Source organism: Aquarana catesbeiana, linkage group LG07, assembly GCF_042186555.1.
Source record: "Aquarana catesbeiana isolate 2022-GZ linkage group LG07, ASM4218655v1, whole genome shotgun sequence".
Classification (NCBI taxonomy): Eukaryota; Metazoa; Chordata; class Amphibia; order Anura; family Ranidae; genus Aquarana; species Aquarana catesbeiana.
The window spans coordinates 266,386,252-266,410,355 of NC_133330.1; the positions used below are offsets into that span (position 1 = coordinate 266,386,252).

The 24,104-nt window shown below is 42.7% G+C and overlaps 1 protein-coding gene across 3 annotated transcripts in view; it reads left to right on the forward strand.

The window, feature by feature from the left end:
• SLC35A3 (solute carrier family 35 member A3) overlaps window positions 1–24,104 on the forward strand; it is an 86,570-nt gene that overhangs the window by 26,364 nt on the left and 36,102 nt on the right. For all 3 annotated transcript variants that reach the window (XM_073593301.1, XM_073593302.1, XM_073593300.1), the window contains exon 2: window positions 5,853–6,057. In XM_073593301.1, the coding sequence (XP_073449402.1) occupies window positions 5,871–6,057 (187 nt within the window). In that variant the 5' untranslated portion in view covers window positions 5,853–5,870. The remainder of the gene's footprint in view (window positions 1–5,852; window positions 6,058–24,104) is intronic.

Genomic DNA, 24,104 nt, shown 5'->3' on the forward strand with positions numbered 1-24,104 from the left:
CCGCGTACACACGACCGGACTTTCCGGCAGAAAAGGTCAGACAGAATCATTCAGTCAGACATTCCGATCGTGTCTGGGCTTCATCGGACCTTTTCTTTCGAAAAATTCTGATGGACCTAGAAACATGTTTAAAATCTTTCCGACAGACTCAATTCCTATCGAGAAAACAACATCTCATCTGTATGCTAGTCCGACAGACCAAAAAGGACGCAAGGGCAACTATTGGCTACTGGCTATTGAGCTTCCTTTTTTCTAGTCCCGCCGTACGTCATCCGCGTTCTAAACGATCGGACTTTGGTGTGATCATGTGTAGGCAAGTCCGTTTCAACAAAACTCCGTCGGAAAGACCGTCAGAGTCTACTCTGATGGAAAGTCCGCTTGTGTGTACGCGGCATTAGTGATACAGTCGGCAAGCGGTCAAAGTACAACTAAAAGATGAGAAGAGTGGAGATGGATTAGAACACCAATTAATTTTTTATTTCTGTCTGTGTCCCCGTTTGGGAGATTAACCCTCTCTTTTTGGCCTGTTTACCATTTATCTTTAAAAGTAAAAGGAAAATCCCAAATTTTGTGTTGTCCCTAGAAAAGTAATAGAGGGGAACTCTTCCAATGAAGACACTAATTTTGGTGATCTGGGGGCCCCAAGGGAATCCCTTAATTTGCAGGGATTTTCTCTCGCTTCCTGTTTTGGCTATGGAACAGGAATTGTTGTTGTTGTTATTATTTAGAATTCATATAGCATGAACAGTAATATGGTGTATTGAACAGTTTGCGCAGCGCTTTACCTTGGGGTAAACAGTACAGTTACAATACAATTCAATACAAGAGGAATCATGGGGCCCTGCTCATTACAATCTAAAAGGGAGGGTCAAGTGATACAAAAGGTAATAACGGTGGGGGATGAGCTGATGAAGAAAATGAAAATACAGTTGTTAGGTGGAGGCAGGATAGGCTTCTCTGAAGAGAAAAGTCGTCAGGGATCGTCTAAAAGTGGATCGAGTTGGAGATAGTCGGACAGATTGGGGTAGGGAATTCCAAAGGATAGGAATGGGTTGGGGGAAATCCTGGAGATGAAGGGAAATCTCCGCAATGGGAGATGGGGCTATAACCCTTCCTTATTGTATCCAAAAAGGGGGAAAAAACGTTTTGCCTATAGTTCTATTTTCATACAGTATGTTATGTACATGCATATAAATGCTAATTGTTACTGTGTAAATTATTATTTTTACATTTTAGGCTTGGTTTAGGGTTGCTGGAAAAAGGTGGTTTAGCCCCCAAGCTGCAGTGGCAACTTTACTGTGGTATACACGTTCTGGGGCCATGATACTTTGCATCGTGGTGCGGCTAAAGTTATCCCCTATTGCATTTAGTGGGCAGTACCACCCGCAGAATGCGCATCATTCAAGTGAATGGGGCCACGCTGCAACTGCCCCTCAGCCATGTTACAATGCATGCATTTTCAGTGCGGTGGTGCTGGATTTTTGGGGTTTCAACAGATGGTAACATTTTTCCTCCTCACAGCCTGTCAAAACTCCCTCTGAAAAATGATTCACCACATATTGCTGTTCAGAGGGCAGAACTTGTGTAAACAACAAGTTTTTTTTTCGAGTGCATTGACGGACCCAACGTGCGGTTTGTTTGGCCATATAATGTACATTTCCTGCTGCAGCAAACTGTACTGATGCCTTTCCCGAGCTTGAAAACGTGCAGGGATGCCTGAAATGTCGCTGCTCTGATATGTTTGTTTAAGCAAGAACTAAAGCTCTCCTTTGTTCTGCAACCCCTTTTTGCGTTTTGTTTATTTGTGGTGGTTATGGGGATCTACCTGGTAGCGTTCTGTCAATGACGCCGTTTACCTTTTATTAATATTGTGTACCAGAAGACTAGCATGTAGCCACAAACATATGTACACAAATATCCTGGGGCCCCAGCAAAGTATTAGAATTTACTTATGAGAAAAGTCTGCCAAGAAACGTCTGAAATCAATAATATATCAGATTTGTGCTATTTTACATGCTCCTTTTTGTCATTAAAGCTGTAATAAACCGCCAACGTTTATTTTTTTTCTAACCTGCAAGATAAAGCCATAATGTGCTAGTTTGCAACACATACTAGTACATTATGCATAACTTGTCTTAGAATGAAGCACTTCCAGCGGCGAGCTGACACTCTTCACCCGTCTTCCTTCCGGGTTTGCAGACTCCAGCTGTGAGACTGGCCGGAGCCGCAATGCCATCACTCGTGTGCAGGAGCAGCCGTTTACGGCACAGGAATCTGAAGGAACGTCCCGAGTGCATGCGCCGGTGATGTCACCGGTTACATGTAAAGTAAACATCTCCTAAACTGTGCACAATTAGGAGATATTTACAGTACCTATAGGTAAGCCTACCTATAGATAAAATTAATGTATTGGAGTTTACTCCCAGTTTAAATCCCATATGGGACGTATGAGAAAAGTCTACCATAGTATAAACCAGCCATTCTCAACCAGGGTTCTGTGAACCGTAGGGTTCCTTCAGGGGTTGCTAGGGGTTCCTACAGCTGTGACTGATTGACTTCTCATTTGGTGCCTGCCTAGTTCTAGAGAAAGTGCTATTTGGCAAAACCAGTAGCACAACATTGTTCTCGCTTTAGCGAACTGTAAATGTGCCATTCTGACCATGTCTTTGGTCACACTGAATGCGACTTTGAGATCGTGCAACTTCACTTGAAGCAACTTCAGGTGCGACTTGGAAAACATCTGTGGTGTGTCTATGCAAGTCGCACCTGAACTTGCAAAAAATAGTGCAAGAACTACTTTTCATCAGAGTCGCACCGATTTTACCATTTTCGTTGCGGACAATAGGGTGCAATTTTTATATAATTTTTTTTTTTCATGCAATTTGAAGCTATCAAATTGCATGACAAGTCACACCAGTGTGACCAAGGATTAAGGGTTGCTTTCCTTTCTGCTGACCACCAATGTAAGGGCCATTTTCCCCTATTAGCATAATAATAATAATATAATACATTTGATTTAGTAACGGTTCCCGACCTGATAATTTTTTTACCCACTTGCCACACAGTCAAGTACACGTACTTCATTGTGTTCAAGTTGTTCTACCTGGGCCATTGCTGCAACTGTCAGCCATAGCTCTGGTATGAAAATGTTCAGACAGCGATTCCTTAACCTGTAAAAGTGATCACAGCAGCTGATTAGCTGCTGGATCACTTTTACAACCTCCTGGCCCCTGCTGGTTCTCTTTCTGGACTTTTCTGTGCAATCAGCTTCCTCTGGTTGGCTGAGTGGGAGGGGGGTAGGCGGATGATGTCACGCTCTGACTCGACCAATCAGCAGAAGCTTTGTATTCATTCACAGAATGCAAAGCTGCCTATGAATGGCTGAGCGCTGCTCAGCCAGACTGTTTTGTTCCGGGTGTGAGACAGGAAGTCTGTCTTACAGCTGTAAGCCAGCACTATGTACTGTATGTAGCTAAAATTGCATGAAGTACTTTACCTACAGTGCTGAGACAATGCAGAACTTGGTGAAGCAAATAGTTCATTTGGACCAGCTTGATTCTCGCCTTCATCAGGTATGCTAAGTGACTTTCCCCTGGAATTAATTTGCCAATATCTGGGATCTGTTTTTCATTGTGTTTTTATTAGTGTTCTACCGAGGACTCTGTACTCTGAATTACAGTACTTTATTAGAAAGTATGACTTAAAGTGGGGTTCCACCCAAAAAACAAAAATACCTGTAAAAATTCTAAAAAAAAAAACATTTGGATATTTTTTTTTTTCACTTACCTCTAAATGCCTGTTGCTAGGTGGTCCCTCGTAGTCTGCCTGTTCCTTTGCCTGGGCTGGTGACATCACTTCCCCCCAGGCACAGGGAAGGGCTCCGCTCTGCTCCCTCCCTCCTGTCAATCATCTGGGACCCATTACAGGTCCCAGGTGATTGAGCGGCCAATCACGGCGCGCGGCGCCGCTCGCGCATGCGCAGTGGGTGCCAGGCTGTGAAGCCACAGCCCGGCGCCCACAGTTGAAATGCCGGCGCCGATGAGCGGAGGGGGGGACGAGCGGGGCTTCGATCCCCCGCATCGCTGGACCCAGGGACAGGTAAGTGTCCAATTAAAAGTCAGCAGCTGCAGTATTTGTAGCTGCTGACTTTTAATTTTTTTTTTTTTTTTTTTAATGGAGCCCCCGGTGGAACTCCTCTTTAAGTTGACCATAAATTCTCTTACTAAGTGAACAGTCTGTTTTTGCCTTTTAGTAAATTAACCCCATAGAATTTTTAAGTAAGGACTAAAAGTGGATGGTAAAAAAGACTTAATCCATGGTTCCTAAACCTTACAGAATTTTGCCATCATGTCATTTTTGGCTAGAGGTCAGTTTTCCCCAAGATCATGACCTGTGAGCCAATTCTTGACTTCCATTAAAGGGAAAAGTCTGGGCTTTCCATGAATGAGAAATTACCTTTTGCTCTGTTTGCTGCTGTGAAAATATATGTGACTAGTTTTCACCTAGGTGTTGGTGCACTCCTTGCGTTGTCTATTTAATACCTTCCCGTCTGGCCTATAGTAAAATGACGGCTGGGCGGGGGCTTCATTGTTCTGACTGGACGTCATATGACCTCCTTCAGAACAAGCGCCGATCGGTGGAGACACACTGCATCTCTGATCATGGTAAAGAGCCTATAACATAGGCTCTTTACCATGTGATCAGCTGTGTCCAGTCGCAGTGTAAATAGAAAGTGCCGGTTATCTGCATTCCTCTACTCACGCTGACAGCTCGAGTAGAGGAGAGCAGATAAGTGGCTCTCCTGATGGGGGGGGGGGGGGGGGGGGGTCTCCGCTGATAATCAGTGCATTGATTATCATTGCAGTCCTGAATTGGAAAGGGAAACCTGGGGCTGCTCCAAACATGCCCCTGGCACAAAATGGAAGATGGGCTATCTCCGTACCCAAGGATTTTACAATGATGAGAAAAAAAAAACAACAATTTAATACAAAAATTGCAGTCCCATCAGTGATGCCTGCCAATGCTCACCAGTGATGCCTTTCAGTGCTGCATATTAGTGCCCATCAGTTCCACCTCATTAGTGGAACCAGAACGGTCAGTCCGGCCTGACAGCTAACAGCACTGCAGTGTCGGGGCTGCTAGAACTACAGATTACCTTTTCCTTTGCTCCCTGCCTTGCCATTCAGTGCTTAGAGGGAAGAAGGACAGCCCTGTGTAAGCTCTTGGTTGATCTAGCCCACGCTTTCACAGGACCGAGGATGATACTTAAGCCTGTGTGACAGCACTGGGCTGATTTCCTGAAATACAAAGCCGTGCGTTAGGTTCCTGTGCCACAAATCTTGTTGGGTGTTTTGTTTGTTCATTGGGAGTTACTTTGAAGAAACTGATGCCTTGTTCTCAACATGTAGCTAAGAAATAATAATAAAAAAAGGGCATCTGATAACCCTTTACATTTGAATTGGCATGGTGTAAGCCTTTCTAGTATTTTCAGTATGTCTACTTCTTCACTTTTTATTTCAGATTACTGTTTGTTTTTTTTTTTGTTTTTTTCCAGCGGGGTACTTTATTTGATGTTAATGTTATCAACCTTCCCTTATCACCTTTATGTGCAGCGTTTATTGATCTTGTGACATTCTTTGAACTTCTGTGAGTTTAATTTTCCTCCTTTATTCCTTGTGATAAAGCAACACTCCGTGCCTGGATTGTGGAGAAATGTCTTGCAGTAAATAGTTCTAATATTGGTGCTGTGCCAGAATCTTGCACAAAACACACTGGTAACTGAAAATAAATGTATTTATTGTCCCAATGAAATGAGACATTTCTTACAACATTGTATTTTTCCTTGCCTGTAGGTCTCTCCAGAAAGCACAATGACATCCCATCTCAAGTACATCTCTTTAGGCATCCTGGTTTTTCAGACTACCAGCCTGGTTCTCACTATGCGCTACTCCCGCACGCTTAAGGAGGAGGGTCCTCGCTACTTGTCTTCTACTGCTGTAGTGGCTGCTGAGGTGCTGAAGATTGTAGCATGCATCCTTTTGGTCTATAAGGACAACAGTAAGCAAAAGATTCATTCATCTTTTTTTTTTTTTAATACTTTTTTTTTTTAGTTTTCCTTTTAATACGAGAAGCCAATGGCCAGAGTACATAGACAAAAACATGACAGTAGCATCTAGTATCAAAAAAGGAAGCACTTCCCCGTAGAAAATGGCCTCAGGGTTCCACTAAGACTTCAGACAGAATCCATAGAATAACCTTTAGTACAGGCAGTCCCCGAGTTACATACATCTGACTTACATACAACTCATACTTACAAACGGAGGGAGACAACATGAGGTGAGAGAAGATCTACCCCTAGGAAGGGAAATTCTCTCCTGTAAGAGTTATCCTGGGGATAAAAGTGTCTCCATTGATGCACTATGGAAATTTTTAAATGGTCGCCTTCATCCATTGCTCACTGGGCATGCTACTCGTCATGTTTTCTAAACACTTAGGGCTGGTGCATTTGTGATGCCTTCCAGTGTATTTTGGATGCGCTTTGCTGTGTTTCAGTGCAGTTTCTTGTAGAAAAAATGCAGCATGTTCTACTTTTGTTGACTGTACTGGAACGGACTGCAATGGTGTAAACTTTGTCATTGAAATCCATGTCTATACGTTTTTTAATGCAGAAAAAAACGCATTGGACTGCATGTGGTGTGAACTGGCCCTCAATCCCAACTTGAAGCAGGAAAAAAAAATATCCCTTGTTGTGGGGCTGTGCCTGCACTGCAAGAGTTTATTGCTTGTTTTGTCTAGGGGAGAGGAGAAACTGCTGTACTTAACTGATCCTTGTGTCCTCTGGCTCATGGCACTCCCCCCTCGATCTGGTGGTGGACTGTCACTCGGTATCCTCATGTCCAGTGCAGGGCTGTGGACCCTGCTGTGATCTTAATGATATCCGGACCCTAGACCAGTGGAGCATGGGTGTGCAGAAGCTGCTGGGATCAGTCTAGCTGTGGGAAGGAGCTCAGAATCCGCTAAGTAAATCTCTTTTAAGGGTAGATTCACACCAGGTGTGGTGGGACTGTGTTGGCTGGCTGTTGCAGCATAGTCCCACTGCACCTCCACCACAAGGCAAAACACCTTGTCTCCAGTTTGGCCAGTTCACACTATCTTGGGGTGGTGTGCAGGCGATGTGCATGAAAAAGTACGGCCATACTTTAAAAAAAAGTGAACAGTGCAATGGACCAGGAGCAGCGCATCTGCACTGCAATGCACACTATCCGCTGTGTTGTAAGGCCCCTTTCACACGTGCGGACAGTGTGTCCGTATTTCATCCATCCGTTTTCGGATGAAATACGGACATGCATGCATCCCTATGGGATAGCAAGTGTCAGCGGATGAACATCCTCTGACACCTGATATCATCTGTGCCCGCTATGGTCCAATTCTGCAGACGGAGGAAAATCCTATTTTCTATCTATTTGACATCAAGGACTTTATATCATGTAGGACTGAAGGTGTAGTCTATGTCTTGCAGTGTTCTTGTTCATTGCAATATATTGGCAGAACAAAATGGCCTATGTGGAAAAGAATAAGGGAACATCCAAAACATAAAAAAAAGCTTTCCCGAAGCATAGTATCTCTAAACATTTTGCCACGCACCACAATAGAGACCCCACAGAATTAAAATTTTGGGCAATACAGAGATACAAACCCCACTGGAGAGGTTCAAATAAGATCAGAGAACTGAGTCAAGCCGAATCAAAATGGATATATGAGATGGGTACTCTTGCGCCAAAAGGCCTCAATATTGAATTTGATATTAATTGTTTTATATCAGACTACTAAATATAGCACTATGAATATATATTTTATACTTAATTTTAATATTTTTATATTTTATTTTTATTGGTGTTAAATACTACTGTACCGTATTGGGCTCTTAAACAATTTTATATTAATAATACTGAAAATTTCTCTGTGTAATTTATATAGTCCTGGGATATTTAGTTTAAATCACAATTTATTCTTATATATTTTTATTTTTTATATATTTTTTATTTATCTTTAAAGTCATGGGAGTGTTTATCAGCACACTATAAACTATCAAGATCCAGCATAAAGTCACACTTGCCTAATTAGTCATGCAGCGGGATCAAAACATAGAGATTAATACATAGCTGATAACATTAGTTAATGATATGACTGTATTGTCAATGGTGTGCTGTACCAATATGCACCACTGGAGGGAGCCCATTATTATATAGATACAATGATTTACTATATTAAGGATTTTATTCTGTGATCTTTTTTAGTTGTACAAATTTATATTTCGTTTTATGTAGTTATTATGATTTGTTTTGACGCAACCAATAAATATTGTTTTTAAAGTATAATACATATATACAAATACAGCAGTAAGCAGCGTGATGATCCGATGTTCACAGCACCATCACCATAGGAACTGAAATGCCTAAATACGGAGACACTGGCATCTCATGCTTAGCCTTGAGAAAGTCACGTGTCAGTGATGTAACGCGTGGGAGGAGCTTAGGACACAGTCTGCTGAATTCATTGTATCAAGCAGCAGCAGCTTGCGCAGCAAGCCTTGTCCTTACAAGCCAGCTGAGATCTGCTTATCTGCATGCCTAAAACAAGTCAGGCACATGTGAGTTTATCACTGTGCTGTTTTGCCTATGAACTTTTATTGTAACAATATTGCGCAATGTTTTCTTTCTTTGTTTATTTTACATAAAACCACTTGATACTGAGAAACTTACCATTCATTGTGGCTGTGGAAGAAATAGCTCAGAGGGTGAACAGATAAGTGCTGCAGGAATCCAGATGTCCCAGATTGCTGGGGATTGAGCTGTCGCCTGTTACTTATCCTCTCTCATGAATTTAATCATCTATATTTAATCAGATTCTATTGGCACTATTTATCTATTTATACTCATCAATTGTATATATATTGCACCTTTATAAGCATATAATTTGTTTATTTTTTATTACGGAGGATTCAACACTTATCACAGGCAATGTATCTAATTTTGTTTATTTATTTGCACTAATTTGGATTGATTACTATTTGCAAACGCATTTTTAGTATATCTATACACAATTGTTGCTTAGTTTTACTTTGGAGATATCGCACCACTTCCAGTGGATTTGCATAACTGGAGGAACACAGTTTTTAAATATTTGCGATTTTTTTCATATATTTGCGATTTTATGTATATGCGATTTTTTTTTTTTTTTTTTTTTTTTTTTTTTGCGATTTGGTAGCAATTTTGTTCACATTGGTTTTTTAGCACAAAAAATTATTTTCTCACATTGATTGAACTTTGTATCAGAGCGCATCAATCTATGTTATATGTTTTAATTTTTAGGGAATTCTGACCACTATATAATTGAGAGCAGCTTGATATCATTGTCAGTCTAACAATTTTTATTTAATTAATTGCACGTGCATTCACATACATTTGATTTACACTTATTTGATTGTATATATCACGCTAGAACATTATTGCGCTTGGTGTTTTTGTTTATTTACTTTACTTTCCTGGTATAGGTTATAAAATTGCTTCCTCATCTGACATAACCACTTGCCGACCACCGCACACCGATGTACGTCCAAAGTTTGGCGGCGGATATCGTTGTTATGGCAGCAGCTAGCTTTCAGATAAATGTGGTCTCTGTAGCGGATTCGTCGCGAGATAACTTTTATCGGTGGCGGGAAAGGGGCCCCCGGAGCCGTCGGTAGCGGCGGAGGCGATCGCGTCTGTCTCCCTGCTGTGCCTGGAGGCAAGTGAGGCTAAGATGGTGCCCACTCGTCTCCATGACACTGCTGGGCGGAAGCGACGTCAAAACGTCACTTCCGCCCATACGTCTTAAAGGCACATTTTTTTCAATGTCATTTTTTTAAATGACTTTGACTTTTTTTTTTTTTTTTTTTTTATTGCATTTTAGTGTAAATCTAAACTCATATTTAGGAGGTCCTGTCATGATTTTTTTTTTCTATTACAAGGGATGTTTACATTCCTTGTAAAAGGAATAAAAGTGACACCATTTTTTTTTAAACAGTGTAAAAATAAATTTAAAAAAATTTAAACCCCCCCCCCCCCCGTCCCGACAAGCTCGCGCGCAGAAGCGAACGCATACGCGAGTAGCGCCCGCATATGAAAACGGTGGTCAAACCACACATGTGGGGTATCGCCGCAATTGTTAGCGCGAGAGCAATAATTTGAGCCCTAGAACTCCTCTGTAACGCAAAACATAGAACCTGTAGAATTTTTTAAATGTCGCCTATGGAGATTTTTGAGGGTAAAAGTTTGTCGCCATTCCACGAGCGGGCGCAATTTTGAAGCATGATATGTTGGGTATCAATTTACACGGCAGAGTGTCATTATTATTTTATTTATACTAACCGTCACATCACCGATTTGAAGATTTTTTTTTTTTTTTGGCATTTTTTTTTTTTTTTTTGGCAATTTTAACACATGTATTAGCACCATAATTATGTATTTATTTTATTCACATGTATGCATTTTTTATTCCTGGATTTAAGCTTAGTCGCAGCAGCATATTGTGCACTATTTATTTAAAGCGCATCAATTTTATACTTAGTATTAATTTACACGGCATAACATTATCTTTCACAATATAAAAAAAATTGGGCTAACTTTACTGTTGTCTTATTTTTTTTTTATTCAAAAAAGTGAATTTTTTCCTAAAAAAAAAAAAAAAAAAAAAAAAAAAAAACGCACTTGTAAGACCGCTGCGCAAATAAGGTGTGAAAAAAAGTATTGCAATGACCGCCATTTTATTCTCTAGGATGTTAGGAAAAAAACAATATATAATGTTTGGGGGTTCTAAGTAATTTTCTAGCAAAAAAAACAGTTTTAAACACGTAAACACCTAAATTCCAAAACGAGGCTGGTCCTTAAGTGGTTAAAACTTACAGTATCTCACAAAAGTGAGTACACCCCTCACATTTTTGTAAATATTTTATTATATCTTTTCATGCGACAACACTGAAGAAATGACACTTTGCTACAACGTAAAGTAGTGAGTGTACAGCTTGTATAACAGTGTAAATTTTCCGTCCCCACAGAATAACTCAACACAAAGCCATTAATGTCTAAACCACTGGCAACAAAAGTGAGTACACCCCTAAGTGAAAATGTCCAAATTGGGCCCAATTTTGGGACCCGTTAGTGTTACAAGGTCTCAGGTGTGAATGGGGAGCAGGTGTGTTAAATTTGGTGTTATCGGTCTCACTAATGATCACTGGAAGTTCAACATGGCACCTCATGGCAAAGAACTCTCTGAGGATCCGAAAAAAAGAATTCTTGCTCTACATAAAGATGGCCTAGGCTATAAGAAGATTGCCAAGACCCTGAAACTGAGCTGCAGCATGGTGGCCAAAACCATACAGCGATTTAACAGGACAGGTTCCACTCAGAACAGGCCTCCCCATGGTGGACCAAGGAAGTTGAGTGCACATGCTCAGCGTCATATTCTGGGGTTGTCTTTGGGAAATAGACGTATGAGTGCTGCCAGCATTGCTGCAGAGGTTGAAGGGGTGGGGGTCAGCCTGTCAGTGCTCAGACCATACGCCGCACTCTGCATCAAATTGGTCATCCCAGAAGGAAGCCTCTTCTAAAGATAATGCACAAGAAAGCCCGCAAACAGTTTGCTGAAGACAAGCAGACTAAGGACATGGATTACTGGAACCATGTCCTGTGGTCTGATGAGACCAAGATAAACTTATTTGGTTCAGATGGTGTCAAGCGTGTGTGGCGGCAACCAGGTGAGGAGTCCAAAGACAAGTGTGTCTTGCCTACAGTCAAGCATGGTGGTGGGGAGTGTCATAGTCTGGGGCTGCATGAGTGCTGCCAGCACTGGGGGGGCTACAGTTCATTGAGGGAACCATGAATGCCAACATGTACTGTGACATACTGAAGCAGAGCATGATCTCCTCCCTTCAGAGACTGGCAGTATTCCAACATAATGACCCCAAACACCTCCAAAGATGACCAGCTAAAGAAGCTGAGGGTAAAGGTGATGGACTGGCCAAGCGGGTCTCCAGAACTAAACCCTATTGAGCATCTGCGGGGCATCCTCAAATGGAAGGTGGAGGAGCACAAGGTCTCTAACATCCACCAGCTCCGTGATGTTGTCATGGAGGAGTGGAAGAGGACTCCAGAGACATACTGTGAAGTTCTGGTGAACTCCATACCCAAAAGGGTTAAGGCAGTGCTAGAAAATAATGGTGACCACACAAAATATTGACAAGCTTTGGGCCCAATTTGGACATTTTCACTTAGGGGTGTACTCAATTTTGTTGCCAGTGGTTTAGACATTAATGGCTGTGTGTTGAGTTATTTTGAGGTGACAGCAAATTTACATTGTTATACAAGCTGTACACTCACTACTTTACATTGTAGCAAAGTGTCATTTCTTCAGTGTTGTCACATGAAAAGATAGAATAAAATATTTACAAAAATGGGAGGGGTGTACTCACTTTTGTGAGATACTGTAGGTGGCCTAGGTAACTTGGTCAGAACCCGTTTACACAACCTACGTTTTTCTGTTCCTTAAAGTTTGTTTTGTTTGGCAGCCCATTCATTTTGAATAAGCCTACACAGCACCTCAATGCATGAAAAATTGATCCTGCACTTTTTTGTACAATGCGGTACACCACGTTAACAAACACTGATTCAAGTGGCGTTAAACGCAAAAGCAAACCTTTATTGTATACAGTATATTTTCACCTGGTGATCCTGCCAGTAAGCCTGTTTTTTTTTTTTTTTTTTTTTTTCAACAGAACAAGCTGTCCTATAGATGTAGCATGTAGAGCATTGAGACAAACTATATACTGACAGTGGTGCTTACAATGGTTAGCTGTTTATTTATTTATGAAAAATCTTTACCACAAAAGAACAAAAACTGTTGCTGTAACTGATTAAAAATGGTTAGCTGCAGTCTGGCTTCAGTTTGTTGGTGTGTCAAAATCTTTTAGCTCATCTAACCCTCCCATCCCCCCAGACTGACAATTCTGCTATCCAAAGGTGTCTGTTTCTCCTTTATCCAGAGTGTAGGCACACTAATGCAAAGGGTGTGTTACTGGCCGGTTTACCAGGAGAAAGACGTGGGGGATCCTAAAAGAAAACCTATTTAGTTACCACATCTAAGGGTTCAATTTGTTACATTTTTGGTTTTGGGTTTAACTACTTCTCACCCGCCATATAGCCAAAAGACGGCTACAGCACAGGCTTCCAGTTTTGGGAGGGTGCCCATGCTCATCTTCCCTGAACCCGGCCTCCCGCGCACCCCCTGGGGAGCTCATCCAGCATACTCTGTGACTGTTGTGTCCTTCAGACACAGCTGATCATAGATCACGGGAAAGGGCCAATCACAGAAGCCCTTTACCATGTGATCAGCTGTGTCTGATCACGTGTAAACAGACTTGTTGGTTGTGTGTTTTGTTTTTTTGTTTTTTGTTTTTTTTTTTTTTTTGTTTTTTGTTTTTTGTTTTTTTTTTTAATGTTGGGCCTTTTTTTCATTTGTTTAGCCAAAAAAACTGTGGTGGTTAAATACCACCAAAAAGGAAATCTCTCTCTGTCTCAAAAAATGATAAAAATTTCACATGGGTACAGTGTTGCATGACCGCACAATTGTAATGCAAAGTGCGAATGTGCTGAAATCTGAACATTGGCCTGGACAGGAAGGGGGTGAAAGTGCCCGGTATTTAAGAGGTTAATAATGCTTTAATTGCATTGTTTATCCCTCACATTTATATGAAAAAATAATTCATAATAAAGAAGATGGTTCACTGGCTGAAAGTATAAAATTATTAAAGCGGAACTCCAGGCAGATATAAAAGGCTCTGTAATCATTATTACTAATCACTAAGTGTATTTTTTAATGAATTAACCTTTTTTGAAAAAAATTGTGGGTGCAGTCTCGGGCTCCTAAAGACTCTCAGCATACCTGTCTGCTCATACATCGTACAGGCAGGCCGTTACCTGAGAGTAGGAAGAATCAATGAACTACTAGAGCGCTCACAAGCGCCCTCTTAGTTCAGTGAGAACTACAAGCCATCAGCCGCAATGGCTAATGATACTTATAGGCTATAATTCACAGGAAGCTGTGAATTAATGATGCGGCCCTATGGGCAGAACCCCACACAGCCACTTTGTTTTCAAAATGTGACAGCGGGGAGAGAATCCCGGGCTGCTGTCAAAGGGGGGGAGGATTGAGGGGGTTGTGAGAGGATAACCCTCTAGACCCTAAAAACGGGCAGAACATGTAACATGTTCCAAAGATGAGCTTATCCTTTTAAATTCAAGCAGATTAAATATCTGAATTTGAATTAATATTAAACTCTTGGAGTCCCTGTACAGCAGAGAAAGGAAAAGGGGGAGCGTGAAGTGGCACAAGGAACCAGAAAGGTGTGCTGTAGTGCAGGGAGCATGCTGATAGAAGGAGAGAGCAGAGTGAGAGCAGTGAGTTCATCATTCTGCTGCCTCTTATTTTCACTGACCACTAAAAGGCTTTGGAAGTGACAAGACCAGAGATGCTTACATGCACACAATGGGGTTGATTTACTAAAACTGGATAGTGCAAAATATGGTGCATGACAGCCAATCGGCTTCTAACTTCAGCCTGTTCAATTAACCTTTGACAAAAAAAAAACCCTGGAAGATAATTGTTTTTTATGCAGGGCAGCATTAGATTTTGCGCTCTGCGGTTTTACTAAATCAAACCCAGTACGTGTTGGACTGCATAAGGCAGTCTTGCCCAGCGCACAATCCCAATGCATAGACAAGGAGATTTGTCTGATATCCTACTGTTTCCGTCCACACCAATGCCCTGCATTGCTGTGAACTGAAAAAAAAAAGTAGGACGGCATGTGCAATGCATATCTATGCGCTACATCATACTACAGCGCTCTGTGGAGCGTAAAGTTGCATGAAATGACATTTTGTGACATTTCAACACATAAAACATCACACAGTTTACTTTATTTATTTTTTTTAAAACAATGCATGGCACACATTAGTGGAATATACAGAGCATAACGGCACCTGGCAGTGTGAATGGGCCCTGAAAGATTAATCGTGCGTTTTTTGCTTCTTCGTGTCAGTTCCATGCCAGTTCCCTTTTTTCCCATGCAGACTTATTTTCTGTTCTTTCTCTCAAGGCCTAGATCCAATTTGTTAAACAAATATACAGAAAGAATTTGCCACGTAAGTAAAAGGCTGTAGACCTTTGAATACATGATGAGGTGTAAACTTTATTTTTAACTAATGCAAACACCTATAATGCAAACAAATGAGTGCATAGCCTTAATCAAATTGTCCTTAATCATTAGCACAACAATGTCAACATATAATCCGCCAAGGCTTGCAAATTACATAGAATCCCTGACTGCCGTAACATGTATTATACTGGAATCCTTCACTTGTACAGATGAATAAAGATTTGCTGACAACCTCTAATTGCTATAAAAGTCAGCAGATGTTTGCTGGTAGGGTGCTGAACTCATGGATATGAAGACGTTCCTCCACTGTGTAAAGGCAGCACCCTTAGGCCTCATTCACACAAGGCGGATCCTTTGCCACTGAGCCCGCCAGCTCAGCAGGAGATCTCTCCCCGTTGATCTCCGCTGAGCCAGTGGATGACAGGTCCCTCTCTGCTCACTGAGTGGGGAGGGGCTTGTCGAGCGCCGCTGCTTGCTATGGAGAGATCGGACGAAAACGGACAGCATGTCCGAGCTGACATCCGTCGCTCCATAGATTTACAGTGCACGTTCAGGTCCGCCGAAAACCTGACAGGCGGACCTGAACGGTCCAACAGTGTGAAAGGGGTCTTACAGTTCACATCCATGATAGTCCTTTCTGTTTTTAACCCCAAAGGAGGTTCTGAAGTCCTGAGCTACTAGCCAAGCCTTAAGAGTTACTCGCCACCTGTTGCCCCACCCAAACCCTACCCTGCCCGGACCCTAATTCCGCCCCTAAACACACCCTTGTAAATTATATCACAAAATGACACTATTAAATGTTTTATTCAGAATTAAGTTACACAAATAAAGTATTAACAACAACAATTTTAACAATATTAACATAAAACTATGTAAACCTAAAAGGAAAATAATTCTGCTCTCCCCTCATTCGATCATAACTATGCCTTCAATTCCACCTTTCCCCCAACCTATCATAGCTAGGCCACCAATTCCACCCGCTCCACCATATGGAATGATAGATTTGGGGGGTGATGGAATTGGAGGTCTAGCAACATTCGAATAATTCATATCCCCTTTACTGCATGTAAATAAAATCAGTAATACAATACATACTGTACAGGGGGTCCCCTAGTTACAAACATCCAACTTACAAATGACTCCTACTTACAAGCGGAGGGAGACAACAGGAAGTGAGAGGAAATCTACCCCTAGGAAGGGAAATTCACTCCTGTAAGAGTTATTATGGGGAAAAGGTACCTCCACTGATGCTTTATCACCAAGGCTTGTTTCCACAACAACCCAAAATTTTCAAAATCCAATTGTCATTGGGACAGAAAGTGAGGTGAAATCTTCTGAACAGGGGCACAGACAGCAAAACAAATGTTACAGGGGTGTTAACTCTTCCCTATATTATCCAAAAAGCTTAAAAATAGTTTTTTTTGGCTGGAGCTACACTTAAAAAATGTACCTGTTCCGACTTACAAACAGATTCAACTTAAGAACAAACCCACAGACCCGATCTTGTTTGTAACCCGGGGACCGCCTGTATATGATAGTGATACAACCACAAATGAATTTGGTGGCCATTAAAAAATAGTGCAAAAATTATATGTGTATAAATAAAATAAAAGTAACTTATGTGCGGCCAACTCAGTAATAACGATCCTTAACCACTCCGGAAGATTTAACCCCTTTCATGGCCAGACCATTTTTTGTGATACGGCCTTGCGTTACTTTAACTGTCATGCAAGGCTGTACCCATATGAAATGTATGGGGTTTTTTCCCACAAATAGAGCTTTCTTTCGGTGATAGTTGATCACCACTGGGTTTTTTTGTTTTTTGCATTATGAACAAAAAAAGACCGACCATTTTGAAAATATATTTTACGTTCCGCTATAAAGCATATCCAATAAAGAAAAATTAAAAATCAAATTTCTTCATAGATTTAGGCCAATATGTATTCTGCTACATATTTTTGGTAAAAAAAATCCCAATAAGTGTATATTGATTGGTTTGCGCTAAATTTATAGCGTCTACAAACTATGGGATATGTACTGGAATTTTTTTTTTCATACTAGTAATGGCAGGGATCAGTGATTTATATCGGGACTGCGGTGGACATTTTGACACTGACATTTTGTGGGAACCAGTGACACTAATACAGTAATCGGTGCTAAAAATGTGCACTGTCACTGTACTAATGACACTGGCTGGGAAGGGTTTAAACAGCTAGGGCAATCAAAGGGTTAAATGTGTGCCTAGCCAGTGTTCGTGTACACTATGTGTGGTGCTTTTACTAAGGAAAGTGATGGATTATATTCCCTCTGAGAGAACAGAGCTCTACCTTGTTTACATAGGCAGAGCTCTGTTCTGTGTCTCTCCTAGCTGATCAGCTGTGGCCAGTTGGCTTGTGCTGTGTCTAATCACAGCACACCTGCGATGTGCGCCCCCTACCCAGATGTGACGGATCACATACTAGGTAGGTAGGTGATCCAGAGCAGAGCGGCCACCCTGCCACTATGAATGTATGGGGGACAGCCCACAAGCAGTTGAGGGACCTATAATCATTACTTGACCTACAATCAGCTTAGGGAAAGTTGGGGAGATTGTGCCACTATTTGGCTTGGTTCACACCTATGCATTTACGTGGGCACAGCAGCCCTTTCACTTGAATGGGCTGCTGTACCTGCAGGAAACACAGGAAAAATGTCCCTATACCTTTTTAAAACTGCAGCTGCATGGAAATCGCATGATGCCTTTTTACTGCAATTTCCTGCACTTGCAAATGCATTGGGTGTGGGTACAGGTTCGATTCACATACCTGCAACCAACCCGCACAAGTGTGAACCTAGCCTTAAGCGTAAACGTAGATATTATAAAAGCACACTCCAAAGCAAAATTCAAATAATGCATAGCCCCTCATTGCATGTAAATAAAATACATATCAAAACAATACATACTATATATAATAGTGATAAAACCACACTGAGTGCAGATCAACGGGTATTTTTCTATGCACACAGGGATTTCAAAAGGATGCAGATAAATGTACATGCAATGCCGAGATGTTCTGATAATTCTTAATTGTGAAGGCAGAAGGTGTTTTTTGTTTTTTTTTTGTTTTTTTATCTTAATGCATTCTAATACTTACCTGAGCCCACCTCTATCCAGAGATGTTGCGGAGGAGAGACTTGGCTGCCCGGAACTCTCCTCCTCATTGGCTGTCAATCAAAGTCAGTGAGCCAATGAGGAGAGTGTTTGAATGGACACACGGACCTGTGGCTCGGCTCAGGTGCACCCATAGCAAGCTGCTTGCTGTGAGGGCACTCAGCAGGAGGGGAGGGGGCCAGGAGCACCGAAGAGAGGGACCCGAGAAGAGGGGACTTACCTGCTCTGTGCAGTGGTTTTGCACAGAGCAGATAAGTATAACATGTTTGTTATTTTTAAGCAAAAAACCCCAAGACTTTAATATCACTTTAGGGCTGGTTTTTAGTTTCACATGGGTGGTCTGATCAGGTCCGCCTGTCAGTTTTTCAGACGGATCTGGGCTGGGACCAGCCATTGTTCTCTGTGGAGCGGTGGATGTCCGATGATACCCACCAGCATCCTATCCGATCCTGTCCACCAAAAACGGATGGGGGATCCATTCCCCCATCCATCTGGAGGATCGGATGACAACTGGATGGAAACAGGCAGTCTGTTTACATCCGACCGCCCCCATGGAGAACAACAGGCTGTGTCTGTGGCCACTTTACATTGCAGAGTGGCCACGGACCTGTCATCTGCCTGCTCGGCGGGGGGCCTACGGGAGTCCACGGGGCCCCCCCCCATGTGAAAGGGGCATAGCTCCGTTACTCAAGTCAGGCCGAGATTGTACACAGAGCTGTGCATACTAAGAACAGAGGATCTTGTAGCCTGCTGAGCAGCTGTGGGGGCTAATTCACACCATGTACTGTTAGATGTTTTAATGCATTGTAAGATGTCTGTCACTGCAAGGACACACAGGAAACAATTGTTTACTATGTGTCCCATTCACACTGCAACACAGCCTATGGCTACGATGAAATGCAGACAAGCTGCATTTTATCATAGCGCACCATGCCGCAGCAACGCATTACCCTGTTGTACATTGCCATGAATGAAGTGTACGTCTTTGTACAGTTCAAATAAAGTTTGTACAAAACAAAAAAAAAATAAAAGGGAGCCTTGTGATGTGCTGAATCATGCCACAAAGCAGCCGGGAATGGACAGCTTCCAGAGCGGTAAACACGGTGCAAATTCAATAAAGCTGCTGTGCCACATTTCAGGCGTTAATCACTCTTGTTAATGTATCGAATTCATGAGGCATCTGTGACACTTTTGGTTCTAACAGCTACATATGCACAAAATTCAGGTAGATCTAAAATGCTTGGCTTTTACGTTGTGGCACAATGCCTGTTCCCAATTCAAGATAAAATGCCACCAGTTTGAATCTTACTAATGTGGAGTTAAATAAGTTCAATTCTTTTGGTGTACATATAGAGGCTCTGGCTGACAGATTTTGAAAGTGTCTCGTGTGCATTCTAAAAGTGGCACAGTTTACGTCACATAAGTCCTAGACTGGTACACAAACTTGGCGCACACTGCACCACGCATACGACACTTTTTCAGAACCTATCTGCACCAGTCTTTATGAATTCTAGAGGTAGTCTCCTCTAGAGGTCGACCGATATATCGGCCGGCCGATATTTGGCTTTTTTTTACTTAATCGGCATCGGCACATGACTTCTGTAATAGAAGTCAATGCAAGTTTCCTGTATTTATCTGTGGAGAGGATTCTCTCCTCCCTGGGCAGTAGGGATGAGCTTCGAGTTCGAGTCGAACTCATGTTCGACTCGAACATTGGCTGTTCGCAAGTTCACCGAACAGCGAACAATTTGGGGTGTTCGCGGCAAATTCGAATGCCGCGGAACACCCTTTAAAAGTCTATGGGAGAAATCAAAAGTGCTAATTTTAAAGGCTAATATGCAAGTTATTGTCATAAAAAGTGTTTGGGGACCTGGGTCCTGCCCCAGGGGACATGGATCAATGCAAAAAAAAGTTTTAAAAACGGCCGTTTTTTCAGGAGCAGTGATTTTAATAATGCTTAAAGTCAATCAATAAAAGTGTTATATCCCTTTAAATTTCGTACCTGGGGGGTGTCTATAGTGTGTCTGTAAAGGGGCGCATGTTTCCTGTGTTTAGAACAGTCTGACAGCAAAATGACATTTTGAAGGAAAAAACTCATTTAAAACTACCCGCGGCTATTGCATTGCCGACAATACACATAGAAGTTCATTGATAAAAACGGCATGGGAATTCCCCAAAGGGGAACCCCGAACCAAAATTAAAAAAAAAAAATGACGTGGGAGTCCCCCTAAATTCCATACCAGGCCCTTCAGGTCTGGTATGGATATTAAGGGGAACCCCGCGCCAAAAAAAAAAAAAAAAAAACGGCGTGGGGTCCCCCCAAAAATCCATACCAGACCCTTATCCGAGCACGCAACCTGGCAGGCCGCAGGAAAAGAGGGGGGGACGAGAGTGCGGCCCCCCCTCCCTCCTGAACCGTACCAGGCCACATGCCCTCAACATTGGGAGGGTGCTTTGGGGTAGCCCCCCAAAACACCTTGTCCCCATGTTGATGAGGACAAGGGCCTCATCCCCACAACCCTGGCCGGTGGTTGTGGGGGTCTGCGGGCGGGGGGCTTATCGGAATCTGGAAGCCCCCTTTAACAAGGTGACCCCCAGATCCCGGCCCCCCCCCCTGTGTGAAATGGTAAGGGGGTACATAAGTACCCCTACCATTTCACGAAAAAAGTGTCAAAAATGTTAAAAATGACAAGAGACAGTTTTTGACAATTCCTTTATTTAAATGCTTCTTCTTTCTTCTATCTTCCTTCATCTTCTGGCTCTTCTGGTTCTTCCTCCGGCGTTCTCGTCCAGCATCTCCTCCGCGGCGTCTTCTATCTTCTTCTCCTCGGGCCGCTCCGCACCCATGGCATAGGGGGGAGGCTCCCGCTCTTCTCTTCTTCTTTTCTTCTCTTCTGTTCTTCTTCATTTTCTTCTCCGGGCCGCTCCGCAATCCATGCTGGCATGGAGGGAGGCTCCCGCTGTGTGACGGCGCTCCTCGTCTGACAGTTCTTAAATAACCGGGTGGGCGGGGCCACCCGGTGAACCCCGCCCCCCTCTGACGCACGGTGACTTGACGGGACTTCCCTGTGGCATTCCCCGTGACGTCACAGGGAAGTCCCGTCAAGTCACCGTGCGTCAGAGGGGGGCGGGGTTCACCGGGTGGCCCCGCCCACCCGGTTATTTAAGAACTGTCAGACGAGGTGCGCCGTCACACAGCGGGAGCCTCCCTCCATGCCAGCATGGATTGCGGAGCGGCCCGGAGAAGAAAATGAAGAAGAACAGAAGAGAAGAAAAGAAGAAGAGAAGAGCGGGAGCCTCCCCCCTATGCCATGGGTGCGGAGCGGCCCGAGGAGAAGATAGAAGACGCCGCGGAGGAGATGCTGGACGAGAACGCCGGAGGAAGAGCCAGAAGAGCCAGAAGAGCCAGAAGATGAAGGAAGATAGAAGAAAGAAGAAGCATTTAAATAAAGGAATTGTCAAAAACTGTCTCTTGTCATTTTTAACATTTTTGACACTTTTTTCGTGAAATGGTAGGGGTACTTATGTACCCCCTTACCATTTCACACAGGGGGGGGGGCCGGGATCTGGGGGTCACCTTGTTAAAGGGGGCTTCCAGATTCCGATAAGCCCCCTGCCCGCAGACCCCCACAACCACCGGCCAGGGTTGTGGGGATGAGGCCCTTGTCCTCATCAACATGGGGACAAGGTGTTTTGGGGGGCTACCCCAAAGCACCCTCCCAATGTTGAGGGCATGTGGCCTGGTACGGTTCAGGAGGGAGGGGGGGCCGCACTCTCGTCCCCCCTCTTTTCCTGCGGCCTGCCAGGTTGCGTGCTCGGATAAGGGTCTGGTATGGATTTTTGGGGGGACCCCACGCCGTTTTTTTTTTTTTTTTTTGGCGCGGGGTTCCCCTTAATATCCATACCAGACCTGAAGGGCCTGGTATGGAATTTAGGAGGACTCCCACGTCATATTTTTTTTTTTAATTTTGGTTCGGGGTTCCCCTTTGGGGAATTCCCATGCCGTTTTTATCAATGAACTTCTATGTGTATTGTCGGCAATGCAATAGCCGCGGGTAGTTTTAAATGAGTTTTTTCCTTCAAAATGTCATTTTGCTGTCAGACTGTTCTAAACACAGGAAACATGCGCCCCTTTACAGGCATACTATAGACACCCCCCAGGTACGAAATTTAAAGGGATATTACACTTTTATTGTTTGACTTTAAGCATTATTAAAATCACTGCTCCTGAAAAAACGGCCGTTTTTAAAACTTTTTTTTGCATTGATCCATGTCCCCTGGGGCAGGACCCAGGTCCCCAAACACTTTTTATGACAATAACTTGCATATAAGCCTTTAAAATTAGCACTTTTGATTATTCATGTTCGTGTCCCATAGACTTTAACGGTGTTCGCATGTTCGAACAAACTTTTTTCCTGTTCGCATGTTCTGGTGCGAACCGAACAGGGGGGTGTTCGGCTCATCCCTACTGGGCAGCCTGCCAAGTCTGATAAGAAGATACATTGTATCTTTTCAGGTTGTTTTATCAATGAGCTGAACTCAGTGTGTAGAAGTTCTCAGTTTAACCATTTAAAGACTAAATCTTTTCTGACACTTGTTGCTTACAAGTAAAAATCCTGTATTTTCTGCTAGAAAATCACTTAGAACCCCCAAACATTATATGTATTTTTTTTTAGCAGAGACCCTAGGGAATAAAATAGCGGTTGTTGCAATATTTTGTCACACGGTATTTGCGCAGCGGTCTTTCAAATGCAATTTTTAAAAAAAAAAATACACTTATGAAATTAAAAAAAAAAAAAATAAGCAGTAAAGTTAGCCCATTTTTTTTCATCCAAAAGTTTTGATTACCTGTTTTTGTGTATTTAATATTTAAGATATCGTTGTTTTTTTTTTTTTATCTAAATTCGACATACAAGTGAACTGATTGGAGGTTTGTTTTGTTTTGTTTAATAAATGTTTAACTGTAAAAAATGTTCTGTATTACTTAAGGCTGCTTTCACACTGGAGCGGGCATGCGTTGACGGTAAAACACACTGTTAGTTTTAGCGGCGCTTTACCGTCATTTTAGTGGCTCTATTCGGCTGCTAGCGGGGCGCTTATAACCCAGCTAGCGGCTGAGGAAGGGGTTAAATGCGCCACTGAAGCGCTGCTGCTGAAACGCTTTGCAGGCCCTTCGGCAGAGGTGCGCATTCATTTCAATGGGCAGGAGTGGTGGAGGAGCGGTATACACCGCTCCAAAGACTTTTTTTTTAAACATCCTGCCAGCGCATCGCCTCAGTGTGAAAGCTCTCGGGCTTTCACACTGAGACTGCAGGGGAGCCGTTTTGCAGGCACTTTACAGGCGCTATTTTTAGCCCAAAAGCGCCTGAAAAACGCCCCAGTGTGAAAGGGGTCTAACTGTTAGATTTTATGAGATGAAGGGGGAAAAAAAAAAAAAAATCGGCCTAATATATCGGCCCAAAAAAATCGGCATCTTATATCTGCCATCGGCCACCGCGATTTCTAAATATCGGCATCAGCCAGAGAAAAACCCATATCGGTCGACCTCTAGTCTCCTCTGCAATTAAAAGGCTACCTGCCAGCAATTTGTTTTTAAATCAGCCTTTCATTCCACTGTAATTTTTTTTTTTTTTTTTTTGGCGGGGGAGCTTTAATATCCTTCATAAGGACCACACAGACTGGTGCACAATGATCTCTGCACAC